Source organism: Gouania willdenowi, chromosome 11 (genome assembly GCF_900634775.1).
Source record: "Gouania willdenowi chromosome 11, fGouWil2.1, whole genome shotgun sequence".
Lineage (NCBI taxonomy): Eukaryota > Metazoa > Chordata > Actinopteri > Blenniiformes > Gobiesocidae > Gouania > Gouania willdenowi.
In genome coordinates, this window is record NC_041054.1 from 6,207,816 (window position 1) to 6,226,788 (window position 18,973).

Consider the following 18,973-nt stretch of genomic DNA (forward strand, 5'->3'; position numbering starts at 1 on the left):
TGTCTCCAGCAGCTTTAAATTTTTACAGATGTTTGGTACTTCTGTATATGTTTCATTGCCCCCTTATGTATGACTTAACCCTCTGGGGCCGACGGACGCGCTGGCGCATCCTGATCACATGATCGTTTCTAAGAGCCAATAGCGGAAAAGAGCAGCGTCCTTGGATCTTTGTTTCAACCCTGTGTCAAAAGTGCAGATGTCAAACTACAAACCAAGCTTTAAATCATGTTGATAGGCCAAATAGAAGTGGAGTTATGAGGGAAAATGTGCTCGTGTTTTTCTGTGACATTTTCTTGAGCTGCAGCGTCTAAAACGAAAACAAAAGTTTTGTGCAGCAAGAAAGAACCATGCTGAAAAGTCTGATTATAGCTTTTTCCTATTGGTTCAGAAGAAGAATGCCATTGTCCAATCAAAATGTCAACATATAGCGGGAATTTTGTTTTCAAGCAACAGGTAAACAGAGACGGAGAAAAAGAGGGTGAGTTGAGAGATTTGAGATAATAGTGATTATTACTGTGATTTGACTGTTTAGTTAGTGTGTAGTGAGTGATATTGGAGTGTAGTGTAGTGTCTAATATATTTGTTTATTGTTTTATATCAACACAATGAGGCACAAATAATTTGCCTTTCCCTGTATTTGTGATTCATACGTTTTTTTTTGTAAATAGTTGTACAAAATCACCTGAGACATTGCTTGTGTTTCACTGTAAATAGCTATATATAACTGTGTTTTTTTTATTCATCTGTATATAAGTTTTTGAAATATATAGTTTAGATTTGCTATACAAGCAATAAAAATAATTCCTTAAAAATGTTTGACTTTTATAGTTAAAAAACCTAACTTTTTCCCACTCGAAGTTGAGTTTTTATAGTGGTTTTAGATCCACTGTGTTAATACAGTATGCCATATTAAAGAAGATATTTCACAGTCACATTCTGGAGGTTGTCCTGAAAAAATGATACCCAACAAGCAAGGTTTATGATTTCCTTATATGAAATATAAAAGTAAAATCAAACGCAACAAAAAAACAGCAAAAACGCCTTAGGCCACAGAGGGTTAATGGATGAAAGAGAGTGCGCTACCTACCTGGAATAGAGCATTGCAAGAACACTATATCTACTCTTACACATAATTCCAAATTAATTTTGCAGATGGCTTTTTAAGTCTAGTAGTCTAGATGTTGGTGTCCCTGTCTTGAACAAACATTAGGCTTGGCTCTTTTATTAAGTTCACCTAGTACCATGGAGATTAGTAACTGCTCTTTGAGTCCAGATCCCAGACTTTCTCAGTAATTGGCTTTTTTCCCCCTTGTTGTCAGAGTTGCATGGCTTTTCGTGGCTACATTTTTTGGAGTTCTTGAGTGTTTGATTTTAGTCCCAAGAATCACAAAGTTTTGACAGTGGTTGGTGTTACACCCTAAAAGCTGTTAAATATGTAATTAAATAGAATCGCTGGGTGTTTAATCCTTTTTTATTCAGCTGCCTGGACATAGAGTTCTGTGCAACTGTCAGCCTGATATATGGCCGTAGAACCGAGGCCAAAGGAGTGGAGTGGGGATTTGTTGGCTGAACACCCAGCCAGTGAGAGGGCCTCCCACTTGCCTGGCTAACTTTTGGAGCGGATGGATAGATGAAGGGATGGAGAGATGAAGCAATGGTTTAAACAGCCGCTCTTGTCCGAAAAAATGCTTTGGCCATGTTTTGGGTCTTGGCCAGCCTAAGGCCAACAATGAACTGAATGACGGTTTGCTAAGCCAACATACCCCCAAATTACTGTTGGGGAAAGAAGCCTTGAAAACATTTATCGAAAGCCAGATATTAGACGGCACTTAGAATTTTCTTGTTTGCATTTCCTGTCCCAGGAGATGAATAGAGTTTAAAGCAGATCCATTTTCTTCCAGAGAATCTGAAATACCTGGAAAACACCTGGAATAACAGGAACAAAGGGGTTCATGTTGCTCCGCCAGCAGCCTAAGTCCAAAATTTGAACTGCCAAGAAAGCAAAAGACCATTGAGATTTCCAACATCCACACACAGTCTTTGTTCCTTTATCTTATCCGCTCTCACTCTCCCACCAGATTTCTTTCTGGTTCTCCAGACCCAATTTTCGTTATGGCACAGCTGTGCCTTCAGTTGTTCTGGTTTTTGCATCCAAGAACTGACTTAATCACAGAGATGGAGTCAGCCAAATCAAGAGCTAATCACCACCAATTGTGCAAATAACCTTTTCTCTGTGTGTGCTTGGGGAACTGAGGTATGCAAAGTGGGAGAGTTGAGAGAACGAGGGCGAGTGTGACCCTGGGACCACCTGTTTTTATGGAGCTAAAGCCCAGACACTCAGCAGAGCCACATTATCCCTAATGATTCTCCGCGCTCCAGTGTTGACATTAGCTGCCTAGCTATCAGCATCGGCCCATCCTGTGGCTCAGTTTCAAAAATCTGACACATGGGAGGAGAAGTGTGAGCAATGGCCCTTCAGTCCAGCCCCAAACCCCCAGACTTCCCATCATTCTGCCCTCCAGCCCATCTGCTCTACAGCCTAAAAGACACATTAGAAAGATTATCCGCCTATTTTAGCATGTGCTACAGTTAAGCATGAGGGATAAATTGATGCTGGGTTCAAGTGATTCTGTAATTCTATACTTAATATTATACAAAAGCTCATGAGTTCCAATCCTGGCTTCCTTTATCCAAAAACAACTGTTTTAGGTACATTGGGGTTTCTAGAGGATTGAAAGTGTGTGCTTGCCAGTGTAAGATATGGACTGGCATGCGTTCTCGGGTGTGCCCTTCTGACATTGTTCACCCTTTCGTTGATGTCGAGCAGAGCTGGGCAACTTTTATCACAGTAGGGGCCACATTACCAAAATGCACGTCAGAAAGTAAGATAATAACCTGATTACTAATGCAGAAAAGCAAAAGGTTTTTGTTTTCATTTTGTATATTTTTGTTATTGAAGTATTTTTTTGTGGATTTGTTTGGCGTTTTGTATTTTTCTGTTATTTCTGTGTTTCTAGATTCATTTAGATTGATGGCAGCAGATACTCATGTTCACCCAACCTAAAATTAACTATTAAATAATTCAGAACTGTATCAGATGAAGTGTACTGTTTTTACTTATTTCACTTATTATTGGTTTCACTATGACTTTTCCATATTTTTTTCTTGGCTTTTTTTTTTCTTCCTTAGCTTACTTTGTTGGTTCACATGTTCATGATTAACTTAGTCCCAACTTCCTGATCTGTCACTCACCAGTCGCTAACTGATTAAACTGGATCAGCATGATCACTTTTTGCATCACTCTGTGCATTAGGAGACAGTGGGGTTTTATCTGTGAGCAGCACTGACACAACCACAGGAATGCCTGAACTACTCCCACAGCTCCAGTCTCATGTTGAGTTGAAGCATCTGCTATTCTTGGAACGCAATTTCATTTTTCTGTGTGTGAACGCCGGTCATTTTCTCACCAACCCTCCTCTTTCTTTTTTTTTTATTTTACGGCTTCACTCTTTTCTCATGTCTCTCATTCTATTTCCTTTTTTTTTTTATATCTTCCTCCCACCATGCTTCCTCTCGCTTTTAATCATGGTAAATTTTTTGACTCCCTATTCCAATAAAAGTGACACTTGCTAAACGGTCTAAAATACAAGACCCTTTTCCTTCCCAAACATTGATTTAAAAAAAAATAATAATTGAGTGTGGGCTAGCGGAGGAACTGATTTGGCCTTAGGCTGGTTTAGTGAATTATTAATGCCCCATTACTGTATACATGAAACGTAGACGGTTTGCCTATTTGAAGGTTAAAAGGAGCTCTCCTCTGGAGCTGAGGTTGACTGCTCACATCTTATTTCATATGTCATTAAAATGGAAAAGTAATGAAAGCACTGAACTGTATTGACTTGTGATTTGGTTCGAGTGAAGATTTTGATCAGGGTTAGGGTTAATTATAATTGTAGTTGTGTAATTGATGATTAATTACAATTATGATGTAATTATAGTGTATTTGAAAAAAAATGTTTCTGTTATCATAGTTAACTTGTTAGTTCAGATTATTGTCTTTGTATTTGTTATGGAAATTCTATAAAAACTGTCAGTGCCAAGGCATGGAAATGGAAAAACCTTTGAATGAGGCTATGTACAGTATAAGGCATACATTTTTTTTTCTTTTTTAGATAAGGCTATAGTAAGGCATGCAATTGTACACATTTTTTTTTCTTCTGATTTAATGCTATAGTAAGGCAAAAAAATAATGTTTTTTTCTGAGATTAGGCTATGTATAAGGCATGAAAATGTACAGTTTTTTTTTCCACTGAGATAATGCTATAGTAAGGCAAATAAATACAAAAAAAAAATGTAATTTGTTTTCTGAGATACGGCTTTATATAAAGCTTAAAAATGGAAAAAAAAATTTTTTTTAGATAAGACTACAGTAAGGCATAAAAATGTACACATTTTAATTTTTTTTTCTGAGATAAGTCAAAAAAATTGAAAAAAATATGTTTTTTCTGAGATAATGCAGTAAGGCATAAAAATAAAAAAGTAGAATTTTCTGAGATAATGCTATAAAAATAGAAACATTTTGGATTTTTTCTGAGATGAGACTATGTTAAGGCAAAAACATTTAAACATTTTGGATTGTTTTTCCTAAGATAAGGGAGTAAGGCATAAAAATGGAAAAACTCTGGAATTTCTTCTGAGAAAAGGCTATAGTAAGGCACAAAAATCTTATATGGGGTTATTTATTTCAGGCTCAGTAATTGTGATTAATTAAAATTTAATTTTAGTAAATGAGAACTGAAATTGAATTTCAGGAGGAAAATAATTGTAATTGAAAAATGTAATTGACCCCTACCCTGACTTTGATCCCCGCTGTAGAATGCTGATGTGTGCCATTTGTACATCCACTCGTGTTTTATATTTGATCTGTTTTCCAGCTTCACTGTCGAGGACTTTTCAAGCTTTAACACAAGCAGCTGTTAGGTTCTCTACAACTAAAGGGTTAATTTAACGTGAGAACAAAAATAAAAACCCTGAGATCTGTTGAACTTCTCGCTGTCATGCCTCCTACCGTGGTGCTTTCTCTCTCACGTTTCCTCTACATCTCCCTCTACTGACTCTCCTTTTGAAGCTTTATCTAGAAAGCACAAGCGGCAGTAGCACAGATGAGATGTGTTCATTTGTGCGTGTCAGACAGCAGAGCATGGACTGTGGGTTTGACAGGTTGGACACTTCCAAACAAACAGCACCATTCTGCAAGGCAGGCACTGTGCGTGCGTGTGCGTGTGTGTGTGTGTGCGTGTGCACGCACGCATGTTGTTTAAGAGAGAAATAGTATAACTACCATCACTGGGAGGAAACGGCTAATGCTTCCTGCTGTCACTTAGTGTTGCTTTTATCATTTCGTGATGCACACTCCCAGTTAACACAGCCCAGCAGTCCGTTGTTCACGTTCTCACGCTCCCTCTGAAACACTCTATGTACTGAACATCTTTAACTGTTTTACATTCACGCTCATTTTTTTTTTTTTTTCCTCTGTCTACTAGTCTGTGCTACATTATTACATTAGACCAGGGTTGGGGTCAATTATAATTGTAATTGCGTAATTGATCATTAAAAAAATTTATGTTGTAATTTGTAATTGTGATTGCAGTGAAAATTCGATAAAAATTGTCAATTATAATTAAACGCAAAACTGGGGATCCATGTTACAGTTCTATGTACAGTTCTACACATACTGTAAATGGTTAACAATTATCAAAATATGTTTCATATCAAGCTTTCCCACATTTTACCATTTAAAAAAAAATATTAATCTTGGTGTAAACACCGACGTTTCCCTAAACTACTGAATACAACTATGTATTTTTGTTAATATACAACTATGTATGTATGCATATATGTTGTTTTGCTTATACTGTATACATATTTAAAAACATGGGACTGTAACTAATGTAATTTTATATTTATACTATCTTTTCCCAATAAATATTAAAATTACAAAAAAAAAATCTAGTGGTATACTGACACAAAATAGGCTCAGACGCCCACATCAAAAATATTAAAACCTATATTTTCATTGATTAGGAAAGATAAAAAGGAAACCTATAGATAGGAAAGAAATTAGATGATAGATATTTGTTTTTAGTGTATTTTACAGCTGATTTAGGACCTGTTATCATAAGTGACGCTAACAGAACGCTAACACAAGAGTAATTTTAACTTTTATTAAGTTATTTATATCAGGCTCAGCAATTGTGATTAATTGTAATTGAAATTTAGTAATTGACTTTCTGAGTATAAAAAATAATTGTTTTTTTTTTTTTTTTTTACCTTGTCTGCACATGCTGTCGAAGGTTAACACTACAAGAAGTGCAATCTTTTAACAGCAATGCATATTTTATTATTGCAATTAAATAAATTTATTTATTTAATTGCATAATTGTGACCGTCACCAGCCCTCCCTAGGGAAGGGTAAGAAATACTTTATTAAAGGGAGGATGTAAAAGAGAGAGGGCAGTGTTACACCAAGGTGAGGGGTTGGAGGGGGGTGGGGAAGTTAACAGGGAAGAGGGATATTCATAAAAAATAATTGTAATTTAATTTTAATTGGAGTAAATGCTGGTCACTGTAATCGTAATTTTATTGTAATAGAATGTGGGTAATTGAAAAAGTAATTGTAACTGAAAAAATGTAGTTGACCCCAAACCTGCATTATACAATGCCTGGTATACAATCTGTTGTTTTTCGTCTTTTTTCTGTGTTTTTAGCTCTATGGCTGTCAGTGGCATTGGAAATTTATGAAAATGTTCATGATTTGTTGAACTTTTTACTGAATTATAAAATCAGGACACAAATGTTGACGCTTTTCAATGAAACGACTCTCTGGTCCTAAATATATCACCCCATCATTGCTGGTTTTTCAAACCCATTCCCTTTATTTGGAATGCTCTCATTAACTTATCATGCATTTTCAGGTTACGGGAATGTTCATGTTGAGAAATATTGTAAAACCAAGAACTGTTTAACATTTAGAACAGAATCATTTAAATGCCCGATGGGTTCCCATATCAACCTTATCTTCTCCTGTTCATACGATACACCCATGAAAAAACAACAGTTAAAGACCAGCGTTTAAAGATGGCTTATCTATCCATTTGAAATATTTCTCTCACATGTAGAGATGAAAAAGGGTTAGAAAGCAACACTTGTAAAGCTGCCAAAAAAAAGCCCACAACGGAATCCCAGTGAAACATAAAGAAACTCTGCCAACAAAAAGACACGTAGCTTTTAAGCTGCTGAAAAAGAATCCACTGATAGCCTCGCCAACAAAATATGATAATATGTTAAAGTGTGTGTTTAATAAGCGCTCTGATCCAACATAAACAGTTCATATCTGAATTGGTGAGCTCTGTGGTCTTGTTGCAGTTGTGTGGGTAAAAGTCCTTCACCGCAGGACTGTCAACTATGGGGTCACCAGAGGTCGTCACTAATAGCATCTAGGTTGTGGTGAGGCTAAAATGCAGCTCGGCTTCTGCTGAGGTGTCCATCACAAAGGTTTCCACCATTCAGGTCGGATTGGACAAAAGATTGTGTCCTTCAGACTTTCCGTACTTTTTCTGTCTCTTGGAAAGTTTATCAAATTTCCATCTATTCCCCCCAATTAAAGAGAACAATTCACTATTTACAATCAAGCAATTATCTTGTACATTCTTATTGTTCTCGTTGGAATTATTTGGATAGTCACTTTTTTAGAGATAATTTCTGAAGAGGTAAGGGTGTCCCGATTCGATATTGATATCTGTCTGATATCCATATTTATCCAATTATACCGGTTTACGTCTAAAATCTCCAATATAATATATATAGTTTTTATTGGATTTATTAAGGATATTTTCCCCGGTTCTCTAATTTATTTATTTACCACATATATTTTATTCAATTATAGACTATTGTTTAAGGTTAAAATGTCTGTAACCCAATGGTTAATAATAATATATATTCATATATATATATAATTCCTCTTCAGGGTATCTATACCTTGATGGAGTTCGAAAATGAGAAGTGCGCAATTATTTTTTCAGGAGTTATTGCCCTTGTTCTGTTTTTTTTGACGGGGGATGTTGATGACTGTCTTTTTACTATTATTATTATTATTTATAGAATATTGTTTTTTGTTTGAGTAATATCACTTGGTTATACCTTTTTTTTACATTTTAAACTACAAAATGAGTAGTAAAAGTACGTATGACTCATCCTAATATTGCCTCGGATCGATATAAGTATCAACCAATATTTAAGGCTATAACATCAGTATCGTGTCGGAAGTGACAAGTTTTTTTTTGGACACCCCTAACCATCAGTTTACCATTGAACCCACTGCTGTGTACTTTGTTATAGGGTCAGTGCACACAATATTTGAGAGACAGTCATTGTGCTATGTAACGTCTTTAATCTTTGGGACATTTTTAAAATGGTAAACATGCTACAATTCAACAAATAGAATAAAGTCCGTTTTCCCACTAACCTGGATGCAAACTGATCTGGAGTTGCCAGAATGTAACGTTATATCCCCCAAGCTCGTTGCAGAATATTTCCTCACTGAAAGTGTCCAGTAAACAGTGAGGTTTGACCTCTGTGTGAGCCTGAGACGTGCAGGCTGTGGGACGCTTTAGCTCCTGTACTACTAGTGATGACAGCCAAGGGCAGCTGCTACACTGTGAGCTTTGTACAGAATCAATCCTCCTGATTGCTGGTGACACGGCACACATACATGAATACTTTGTTTACTTTGACACGCTGTTATTTCTAGACTAATAGTAAAGCACTGTAGGCTCATTACATTGATATATGCATTTAGATTGCATGGGCTGTCGTCAGGGTTGGGCTCAATTACATTGTTCAATTACATTTACGTCTTCAATTATCCATGTTCAATTACAACTCAATTAGAAATATGGTGACCAGCATTTTTTTCAATTACAATTAAATCACAATTACTGAGCCTTTAATAAATAACCCTATAAAATGTAACTTTCCTTTTGTGTTCCCTTTTCTGTGAAATACACAAAACCATATTATATATCATCCAATTTGTTTTTTATTTCTTGGTTTCCGTGTTAGGCTTCCTTATCCATGAGAATATTGATATTAATATCTTTGCTGTGGGCATCTGAGCCTTTTTTCTGTCACTATACCTCTCCATTTATTTATTTTTTTAATGATAAAATGATGCGGAAGAGAAAAGACTACTTGTTAAATACATACGTGTAAGCCATAGAACTGTAAAATGGTTCCCCAGTTTTGCGTTTAATTAAATTGTATCAAATTGAATAGTTTTTTTAATAGAATTTTTATGCCAATTATAATTGCAAAGTCAATTTTCTAACTTTAATTACAATTCAATTATGTACGTAACATGTTTTTTTCAATTGCGATTACAATTTGTAATTGTCATAATTGTAATTAATTACCAATCTTGCAATTACAATTATAACTGACCCATAAAGTGTGGCAATAAATGGAATAATAAAACTGTAAGACTAACTGAAGAAAAAACTACTCATAAATTGAATTCAGTTTTTGAAATCTGAATAAATTCAAATCCTGGTGACAAATGTGAAGTTTCTGTCCACCAAATATTTGCACGTGCATTGTAACCTTTGTGTAAAAGTATTGCTTGTGTTAAAAAAAAGTGGAATATATTTAAATACAGCTGTGTGCTACTTTTATGTGCACTCATTTTAATGAGACAGAAGTTTTGTCTGCTTATGAAACCCCTACTGATATTATTGGGTGCACCGAGCACACAGTAGGTGTGGATGGCTGGGCTTTGCTACACCTGCGCTTTTCTTTTAAAACTGTGTGCGTGTGTGCGTGTGTGTGTGTGTGTGCGTGTGTGTGTGTGCGTGTGTGTGGTATTAGAATATCATATTCTCTCACCATTGTGTTGCCTTTTACACCTGCTCCATCTTCTGCACAGGTGCTTTAAAGCTGCTGAAAAGGCCTGAGGCAGCTTTTATACCTTACTTCTTCACAGCTGAAAACTGCCTATTGTTACTCATGCGTCGTCGTTTTTTTTTTTTTCTCACACCACTCTCTCACAGAAGAATAAGAATCGATCTATGCAAAGTTTATATTTTTTCATTGGTCTGTATTTGGAGGCCTGGATGAACTCACACATACAGATACAGTGCGTTTGCACTCACAGAATACAAACCCAGGTCTGAGATTACAGTTCACCTTCCTGATAGTGAAGGCATATTCACACACGCACATAATGGCAGAACTTTAGACAAAAAGTTCAGACACTGGGAGTTTGTTTAGGTTGTTTATGGCCGTATTCTGTATTACAGAGAGGTGTAACACTACATTAGAGAAAAACAGTGTTGGGATGCCTCTTTTGTTAAGATGCATCTCTAGGGCCCTATAAAATCTGTTTGATTTCTTTTCCAAATTCAATTTTATTTATTCCCAAATTCCATTTTTTCACTTTAATTTTTTAAATTCTATATATTTTTTTTTTTTTAGAAATATTTTTATTTTTTTTTAAAGCAAATATTAGTTTTTAACTCCTGTGAGGAAAAAAAAAAAAAAAAAAAAAACTCACAATCAAAGATAAAGTAAGATACAATTAAAAAGTAGATATAAGTTGTAGTAACATGGATTAGTCTGACCACTTCTTTTTAATTATTCATATGTTTTATAAAGATGTATGAGAACTGCATTGATGTCACCCAACCAATGGGATCAATGATTTACTGAGCAGGTTTATTGATTAAGTTTTGATCAACTTACTTTAAATAATTTTATCTTCTGTAGCTCTGATGGGATGTTGTTAGAATGTAACATTCTAATAACGTTGCTCCAATGGACTTTTATTTTGTAAACCGGAAGTTCCCACTGAAACGGTTGTACTTGAGGTAGCTTGCTGACTGTGAATGTGTACCTATGAGGCACGGACAAAACGCTGGAATAAAACGAATTAAAGGACAATACGGATTGAGTTATTAACCAGACATAACAGTTCGAACACTGAGCAGGTGAAGATGATTAAAGTTGATCACATGGAGCACCGCTGCGCTACACAAAAAATGGACGATGCTTTACAGGCACAGCAAAGTTAAACGGGCACTGGAGGCTCCGTAGTTAGGACTCAGTGATGATTTGAGTTGTTTTAGATGGTGTTTGTGGTGGTTTAAGGTGAGTTTAATGCAGCCAGGACCGGAGGAGGGAGGGCGGCGCACCTAATAAGCGGTTCCCGGAAACATTTCCCCATAAAAAAACATTCTTTGCCCCACGGTCACAGCCTTTTATGCCGATTTCGTCCATTTCCGAGGTTAAACCATTTTCATTGGTCGATTCCGTGATTCCGCCCGCGATTTCGTGAACGCGGATTTTATAGTGCCGTACATCTCAGTCAGATCTTCATGCAAAAAAAGTTTCAAGATTCAAAGAATTAAATTGTTTATTGTCATGTGCACAGTAAGGAAACATGTTTCCCTGTACAATGAAATTGATGTCCACACTGGATGCCAAAAAGAACAAAAACAAAACAAAGAAAAGAAAAGAAAATTAAAGTACAATCAATAATTATAATAATTTTAAAAATATAGGCTCTCGTTTTTGTTTCAAAATTTTCTAATTCCGTTTCAGGTTTTACTCATTTCATTTTTCCCTGTTTATTTAACTTTACTGGCTTATAAACCTCCTGAAATCATACCATACAAGCTAAATAAGGTTAATAGAGTCAACTACTGTTGTTGTTTTTCATCTTTTTATGTTTCATATAATTTAGGAAAATAGGAGGTTACGCTGAAATCATAAAATATTGTGACATGTCTGTTATCCATACTGCTAGACCCTCAGACACTCGTTTATGGGAATAAAAAAAAACTTGGAAATATTTGATATGGTCCCTAAACATTATTGGTGAAACCTTTAATTACTGCCGACTCACCCTCATATTTAGCATGAAATCCTGCATAGCCGTGTGATTGGAGGTCATCACCAGTTCAGCGAATACAACCAACAGCTGAACCTGTCTTTGTACCAGAGCCTTTTCAGATTTGAATTCAGTCATGATAATTTGAACTGCTCGTTCATCACAACACATTAAAATCACACTTCAGATAATGATCTGCATTCATTTTCAGTCACAGGATAACACGATAACTCGTCCAACTTGCTAGATTTTAATTCTGAAGGATTATGAGTGGAATTCGACACACTCGCCTTGTGTCACACTTTGTAGACATACAGTCACATGTTTTCTGGTGAAAACTAGAGTGTAAATGAAGGATATTGTCACAAAATGTACAGGTTAGCCATTTTAATGTCATGTTGGCTTTGCTTTTCAATAAAGAGAGAAAAGAGAAAACATAAAGGGTCGGATTGCTTTTTCAGTTTGGTTTTTTCCGCATGCTCAGGAAATTGGCGGACCTAATAAAGCCGTCAATCAAACAACCAATACATCCAACAAAATGTGTTTATTTTCTGTTGTTTTTGCAATATTTCTTCATCCTATTGTAACGATTTCCTAAAGGAGAAAGAGCGAACAAGGGAACTAATAGAAAAAAGGAAGAAAATAGTAGCTGAGTAACAAGTGGAGCTGAATTAGAAAAGAAGGGACCGGCCAAAGGCAAACGAAGTGAGATATCAGGGGTTGCTACAGTGATTGAAATAGGATTAGCTAAGACAAGCTCTGCATCCCAAGCACACAGCACCAAAGTGTTTAAGCAGCAGCACTTCACACGGCTCGCCTGCTTCTGTCACATCAAAGGAACCTCTAGCAGGGTCACCTAAAGTCACATGTCGTATGCATGAACACACTGATCACATTCTCCATCCACCTCCAAAGTGCCCCCATTATGGACGCGAAGCTGTCTCATTCCTCTTTTCTTTGTAATCTCCCAGTGTTGCCTTTGTGCTGTTTCTTTGGATGGCAATTGGGATGCATTGATGAGCCACTTTTAATATTTAATGAGGCACGCAGTGATGAGTTGGCATTGGGAAGCTACTGTCTCCTGCTTCCCTGGAGTATAAGCAAAGTTTTAATGAGATATTTCCCCTAATTTGGGCCAGAGGCTCGGAGCTTTTACTGCATCCTTCACTGAGGAGGCACGCAAGCCTGTTTCCATCCATCCAAAGAAGGGCAGACACCTGTGTCCTTTGGGAAGGATGGAATAATTCTTTTGAGATATGTATTTACCTGTTATAATAGTAACTTCCACTTCTGAATTTGATTTACTCTCATTGCCCGATTTTGTGATAATCTTCAAGCAGGTCAGCTTGACATGCTTTCCATATCTTTCAGTTTTGGATTTGTAAATATGGGAATTTTTCTGGCGCCCGCTACGATCCGTCCCACCACCCCAACCAAGCTCCAGTATCCCTTATATTTTAAGACAGGTGGAAAATAAATCTAAAATACCCACTTGTCAATTTCCTATTAAACACAATGAGATGATTAGAATCTTGTAGGTGTACCTTTGTTGATATTGAAATGCTGTGGCTGTGAACATTCTTATGTTATAAAACAGCCTAAATAAAACATAAAAGGGTATATGAAGCACATTTTTTAAAAATGTAATATACTTACAGTTCATATACAAGTCAATGTATTGCATATTTACTGTTAATTTTACGTTGGTTGTCTTTAAGGTAAACATTTACTGTATTTCCTTAATATTTTTCATATTTCTCACACTCACTCCTGTGGTTCTGTGGATTCACTAATGACTTATTATACAGATGTGTTACAGACTTTTACGTCCCTTAACAGTGTAAATTTGTGGCGCATTTGCTTGGTGTATGTTTCATGCTGACTCGTGTCGTTCCTTTCCCCGTTGGAGACACTAAAATCTTAGTTACAAATCTTACAGAACGTGTAACTGTGACCATCCTGCTGCTCTTTAGGAAGGTAAAGGTCCCGTTTTCCAAGTTATTTACACGAGTTCTTTGTTTTGTGAGGAAACGCCTTCTTCACATCTGTACATCTGTCTACATCTAGTTGTTTCCGGGTTTGTTTGCGCTGTCGTCACTAATCTCGTGAGGCTAGTGTCAGCGATCAGTTTGGAGAGGCAGAGGAATGTTTTTATTTATTTATTTATTTTTTAAAGATCATTACATTATAATACGGGATATTTGTGGGAAAGATGGGGTAAAATATGGTAGTTTCTCAGCCTAAAAGAGAGACTTCCTGTCTCTGGGGAATAAAACATTGTACCCTCGTCCAGTCTCGCTCCAGTGTTTATTTGTAAGTCTATATCTGAGTTCGAGCTGGTTGTTTTCCTCTCGGAGCTCATCACTTCATACCCACCTCCCATTCCACCGCTGCATGCAGTAAACAGAGCCTCCGTCACTGGTTGAGAAACGGCACAATTAACCGCTGCTGGTGAAATACGGGCCGGGATGCACCACTGCTTCCTCTCCGTGCACAATGTGTGTTCGTGCACATGGAGAAATGTGTGTGTAATCATTGTGATGCACATTCAAAGCACAAGGATTTGTTCTCGCTTGTGTATTTACACAAGACATGCAAACCCGTTTCTGCACAGGCTGCTGCAGACTAATAGAAAGCATGCAGTATACTGTATCCACCCTCGTAAATTCAAACTGCACTTATCTGCTTATCTGGCTATTGAGATGTTGGAGAAAAGTTTTGGCTGAGACAAGCAGATTGAATAACTTGCCGTCAGTAGACCCTGTCAATTATCTGAACATTCTGAGTCGTTTAATGTTGACTTTAAAATGTGAAAGATGGCTTTAAACCAGGCATTGTTGGCACATTTATTCACTTGGGGGGTTTTATGACTAGTCGTCTTTAAAAAAAATAGATACAAATGGAAATAAGAATAAAACTAACCACGTTAATAATGATAGTAATGATATTAATGGAATAAATGAATATGTAATAATACCGTAGTCTTGTTTTTCTATGTTCAATCTGGAACTTAATCAACTCAGCACTAAGGCTACAGTTGTTACCTTTTAGAAATGGAAAATAAGGGACACCCACCATGTTTTTGTTCTTTTGTGTGTGTGTGTTTTTACTTCGGAGGGATCATGAAAGCAATTAGCCATACTTGAGAACACTCTAGTCCTTAAAAATATAAACATTTTTGACCAATATTGCACAGAAAGCTCAACAAACATTTTTAATCTATATATTTTAACGTTAAACATTTTCTGTTAATATTTATTTAATATTATTGTTTTCATTTTTTTATTTACTACTTGTTAATCCATTAGTTTAATTTATTATTTAAATAAATGGCCATACATGAGGTTAATACTACTGTATATTGATAAATGATCGTTCATTCCACTTCATCTGGCAAAAGCACAAATATGAAACTGAATCAATCATAACTTAATTATATTGTTAGATGCACTATTTAGTGTGTGTGTGTGTGTGTGTGTGTGTGTGTGTGTGTGTGTGTGTGTGTGTGTGTGTGTGTGTGCGTGTGTGTGTGTGTGTGTGTGTGTGTGTGTGTGTGTGTGTGTGTGTGTGACAAACGTGTATTGGTTCAACCCAACGTTTAATGGCCAAATAAAGGGTGATTTTAGTATTTTCCGTACTGTATTGTACCTGAGTATTGGTTTCTGTAAGTATTGAGACACTGCAAAGATTAAATACTATAGAAATGAAAGCCACTGTCATTTTAATGCAATGATTTGTGTGTTGCGTTTTGCTCGTTTCACCCTTTAGCTAGTATTTAATTAAACTGGATTAAAGTCTATGCTAAACAAACACAGCCTATAGTGTTGACTACATTCCGCTCTGGTTGCTTTTTAAGCATTTTATCCTTGTTAACAGTAACATTAGAATTCCTGCCACTGTTTCTAGTTCTTTGCATATTTCATGAGCAGTGGTGAGCTCTTGAGGGGTTAAAATGGAAAGTGCAACGTGGTTGAGTCATGACATAGAAATGAGTTATTTTACATGTTGGCTGTATTAGGGTGTAATGGTTTGCATTTTTTTTTCAGGGGTTTTACTCTGAGAGAGAACTGAGAGAGGACTGAGACCTTTAAGTGTGGAGTTTGCATGTTTACCCATTGTTCAGTTTTTGGTTTTCTATGGCAGTGTTTCTCAAAGGGGGGAATGTGTAGTGCCCCCTGTAGTGCCATTGGGTACACGATGGCACTACAGGGGGTACTTGAGAGAGAGGCAGAGATGAAAATTAAAAATATGGGGTTTTATAATATTTATTATTCAAAATTGGTAATCATACTACTGGTAAATATTACCAGCAACTCACTAAACATCAACAAAAAAGAACAGAAAATAACAACAAAAAACATAAAATGACACCAAAAACACACAAAAATGACAACAAAAACACACAAAATAAGAGAAAAATATACTGAATAATAAAAAGAACAGACAAACAATAACAGAATACACAAAATGACACAAAAACACAAAAAATGATGATAGATATGGCCTTGATTAGGACATGAATGGAAAATAGTCAGCCCTGGTCCCACATCAGGAGGGAGATGGTCGGAAATGATCAAAACTATAGAAATAAATCTATTCAGGAAGCACTAAACACGGTTTCATTTCACTTATTTACAAAAGTAGATTATTTAAAATGTGTTATCACTCGTTCATTCCATCATTATGCTCTATGGTTGTTTTTTCATAGTATTCTGAGGAAAATGTAGTCAGACAAAGGGGGTACTTGGATTCAAAAGTTAGAGAAAGGGGGTACTTGAGCCATAAACGTTTAAGAACCACTGTTTTATGGGAATCTCTATTTTCTCCCACAGTCTAGAAATGTGTATTGTCATTAATTTATCTCGTGCATATGCTTTGTAGGGTTGGTGTTGCAGAGGTGTGATATTCTCTGGTCTTGTCGGTACCTTACATTTAAAAGAAACTCAACTATAATGTCTCTCTTGTTTCCAGGTATGGGAAAATAGTGTCAACCAAGGCCATTCTGGATAAGAACACTAACCAGTGCAAAGGTAAGTGCTGGCTTTCTTAAGTCTGTACACCACTTTGTAGAAGTATGCAAGTTATCTATCTTCTGTCAGCATGTCACAGGAACACCAAGCCCAAACCCTGGCGTAAATTTAGACATCAGTCGTGGAAGCCCTGCACCATAAATCAGTGATGTAGTGAGGAGTTGGCCTAACGCTGCAGGAAGGCTGCATGAGTAAACAGCCTGCACTTGTATAGCAGAGAGAGGATGAGTGGGCAAGCACTCACTCTCTCCCTCTCTTTCTTTCCTGTCCCCTCTCTGTTTTACCATTTTGACCATTTAGATGACAAAGCAGCACATTTTTAGTAATATTTTCCCCATTAAAATGTGTCCCTGTGTAAAACTGAATAGACTCATTCAACATTGGTTGTAGAGCTCATACAGCACACGGAATGTTGTTACATGTTCCAATATTCACACGGATTTCGACCAAGTAATTTGATTAGATGAAAGGCATTCCAAGAGTGCTGATAGTTGAGTCTGGGGTTGTTGAAAAGATGTGAGGTGAAAAAAGTGGGGAAAATATTTCTATATGACATTTTGAAAACACTTTTATGAAGGGTATCGTTTTGGTACCTAAGAGTGTTGGTTTTTTCAATAAATGCCCATAGCTCTAAAAGTAATAATGCCTCAAAATCAATGTTCCTATTAATTATTGACCTACTCAAGTCTGTAATAACTCCACTTTGCACCTTTAAAGGGCCCTATAAAATCCTTTTTATTTTTTCCAAATTCCATTTTATGTTTTTCCAAATTCCTTCACAGGGTCAGGAAACGGGCAGGTAGCATCACTGCAGACCCCTCACACCCTGCACACAACCTGTTTAAACTCCTCCCCTCCGGCAGACGCTACAGATCACTGTACGCCAAAACTACCCGCCATAAAAACAGTTTCTTCCCCCAGGATGTCACTCTGATCAACACTAAACAGTCATAGAGTGTCAGACCTGTTTCTGTTACTGTGAAATAACCATGGAACTAAACATAACAACCCTGGATCAACCTGTCACTGAGAATGTTCATGGACATAATATTTTTATTTAAATGTTCACCTGCACTACTCATCTATGCACTACTGCACTATTACCTTATTATTATTGTATTTTTATTTCATTTCATTATTATTATTACTATTACTATTATTATTATTATCTTGTTATTTTATTTAGTTTCCACATATTAGTCTAACTACTCTTTATATTTATGTTATTCTTCTTTTTAATTTATTTTTCTTTATTCTAGTTGATTGTTATTATTTAATGTTTACACTATCAGAGAGAGCACAGTTCACCAAGACAAATTCCTCGTGTGTATTCAATGCATTACTTGGTCAATAAAGTTGATTCTGATTCTGATTCAGAAAGTGAGTGAAGAAGTTGGCGAAAACATGAAAGATCAACAATCATCAAGCTGAGGGTTATATTTCATTATACAGTATTATAGTATTTTCCCAATTCCTTGTTTTCCATATTAATTTTTAAAAATTCCTTTTTTTTTTAGAAATAATAATTTTTTTCAGAAAATATTAGTTTTTAACTTCTGTGAGGAATCAAAATAAAAAAGATAATCATAATTAAACAAAAATAAAAATGTAATTTAAAACAATGAGTAAGATACAATTAAAAGGTAGATCTAAGTTGTAGTGACATTGATTATTCTGACTGCTCTTTTTTAATTATTTATGTCATATGAATATGTATGAGAGCAGCATTAATGTCACCATGTTTCCCCTCAGAAATCAATGGTTTTACTGAATCTGAGCAGGTTTATTGATAAAGTTTTGATCAACGTAATTTAAATTAACCTAACTTGAATTATCCTGATGACATCATTCCAGACCGTTATGATTAAAGAGAAATAAATGGATGCATCAGTTATTTCACCACTAGAGGCCAGAATATTTGACAGTATCAGAAGTTGTTTCAGACTCTACAATCCCTGGCATCGCTGGTCTCGTTCACAGCAACAGAACAACTTTATCCACA

The 18,973-nt window shown here is 36.1% G+C and overlaps 1 protein-coding gene across 6 annotated transcripts in view; it reads left to right on the top strand.

Moving 5' to 3' along the window:
* Positions 1 to 18,973, top strand: part of rbms3 (RNA binding motif, single stranded interacting protein) — a 365,750-nt gene that overhangs the window by 144,703 nt on the left and 202,074 nt on the right. For all 6 annotated transcript variants that reach the window (XM_028460582.1, XM_028460581.1, XM_028460583.1 and 3 more), the window contains one exon: positions 16,913 to 16,971. In XM_028460582.1, the coding sequence (XP_028316383.1) occupies positions 16,913 to 16,971 (59 nt within the window). The remainder of the gene's footprint in view (positions 1 to 16,912; positions 16,972 to 18,973) is intronic.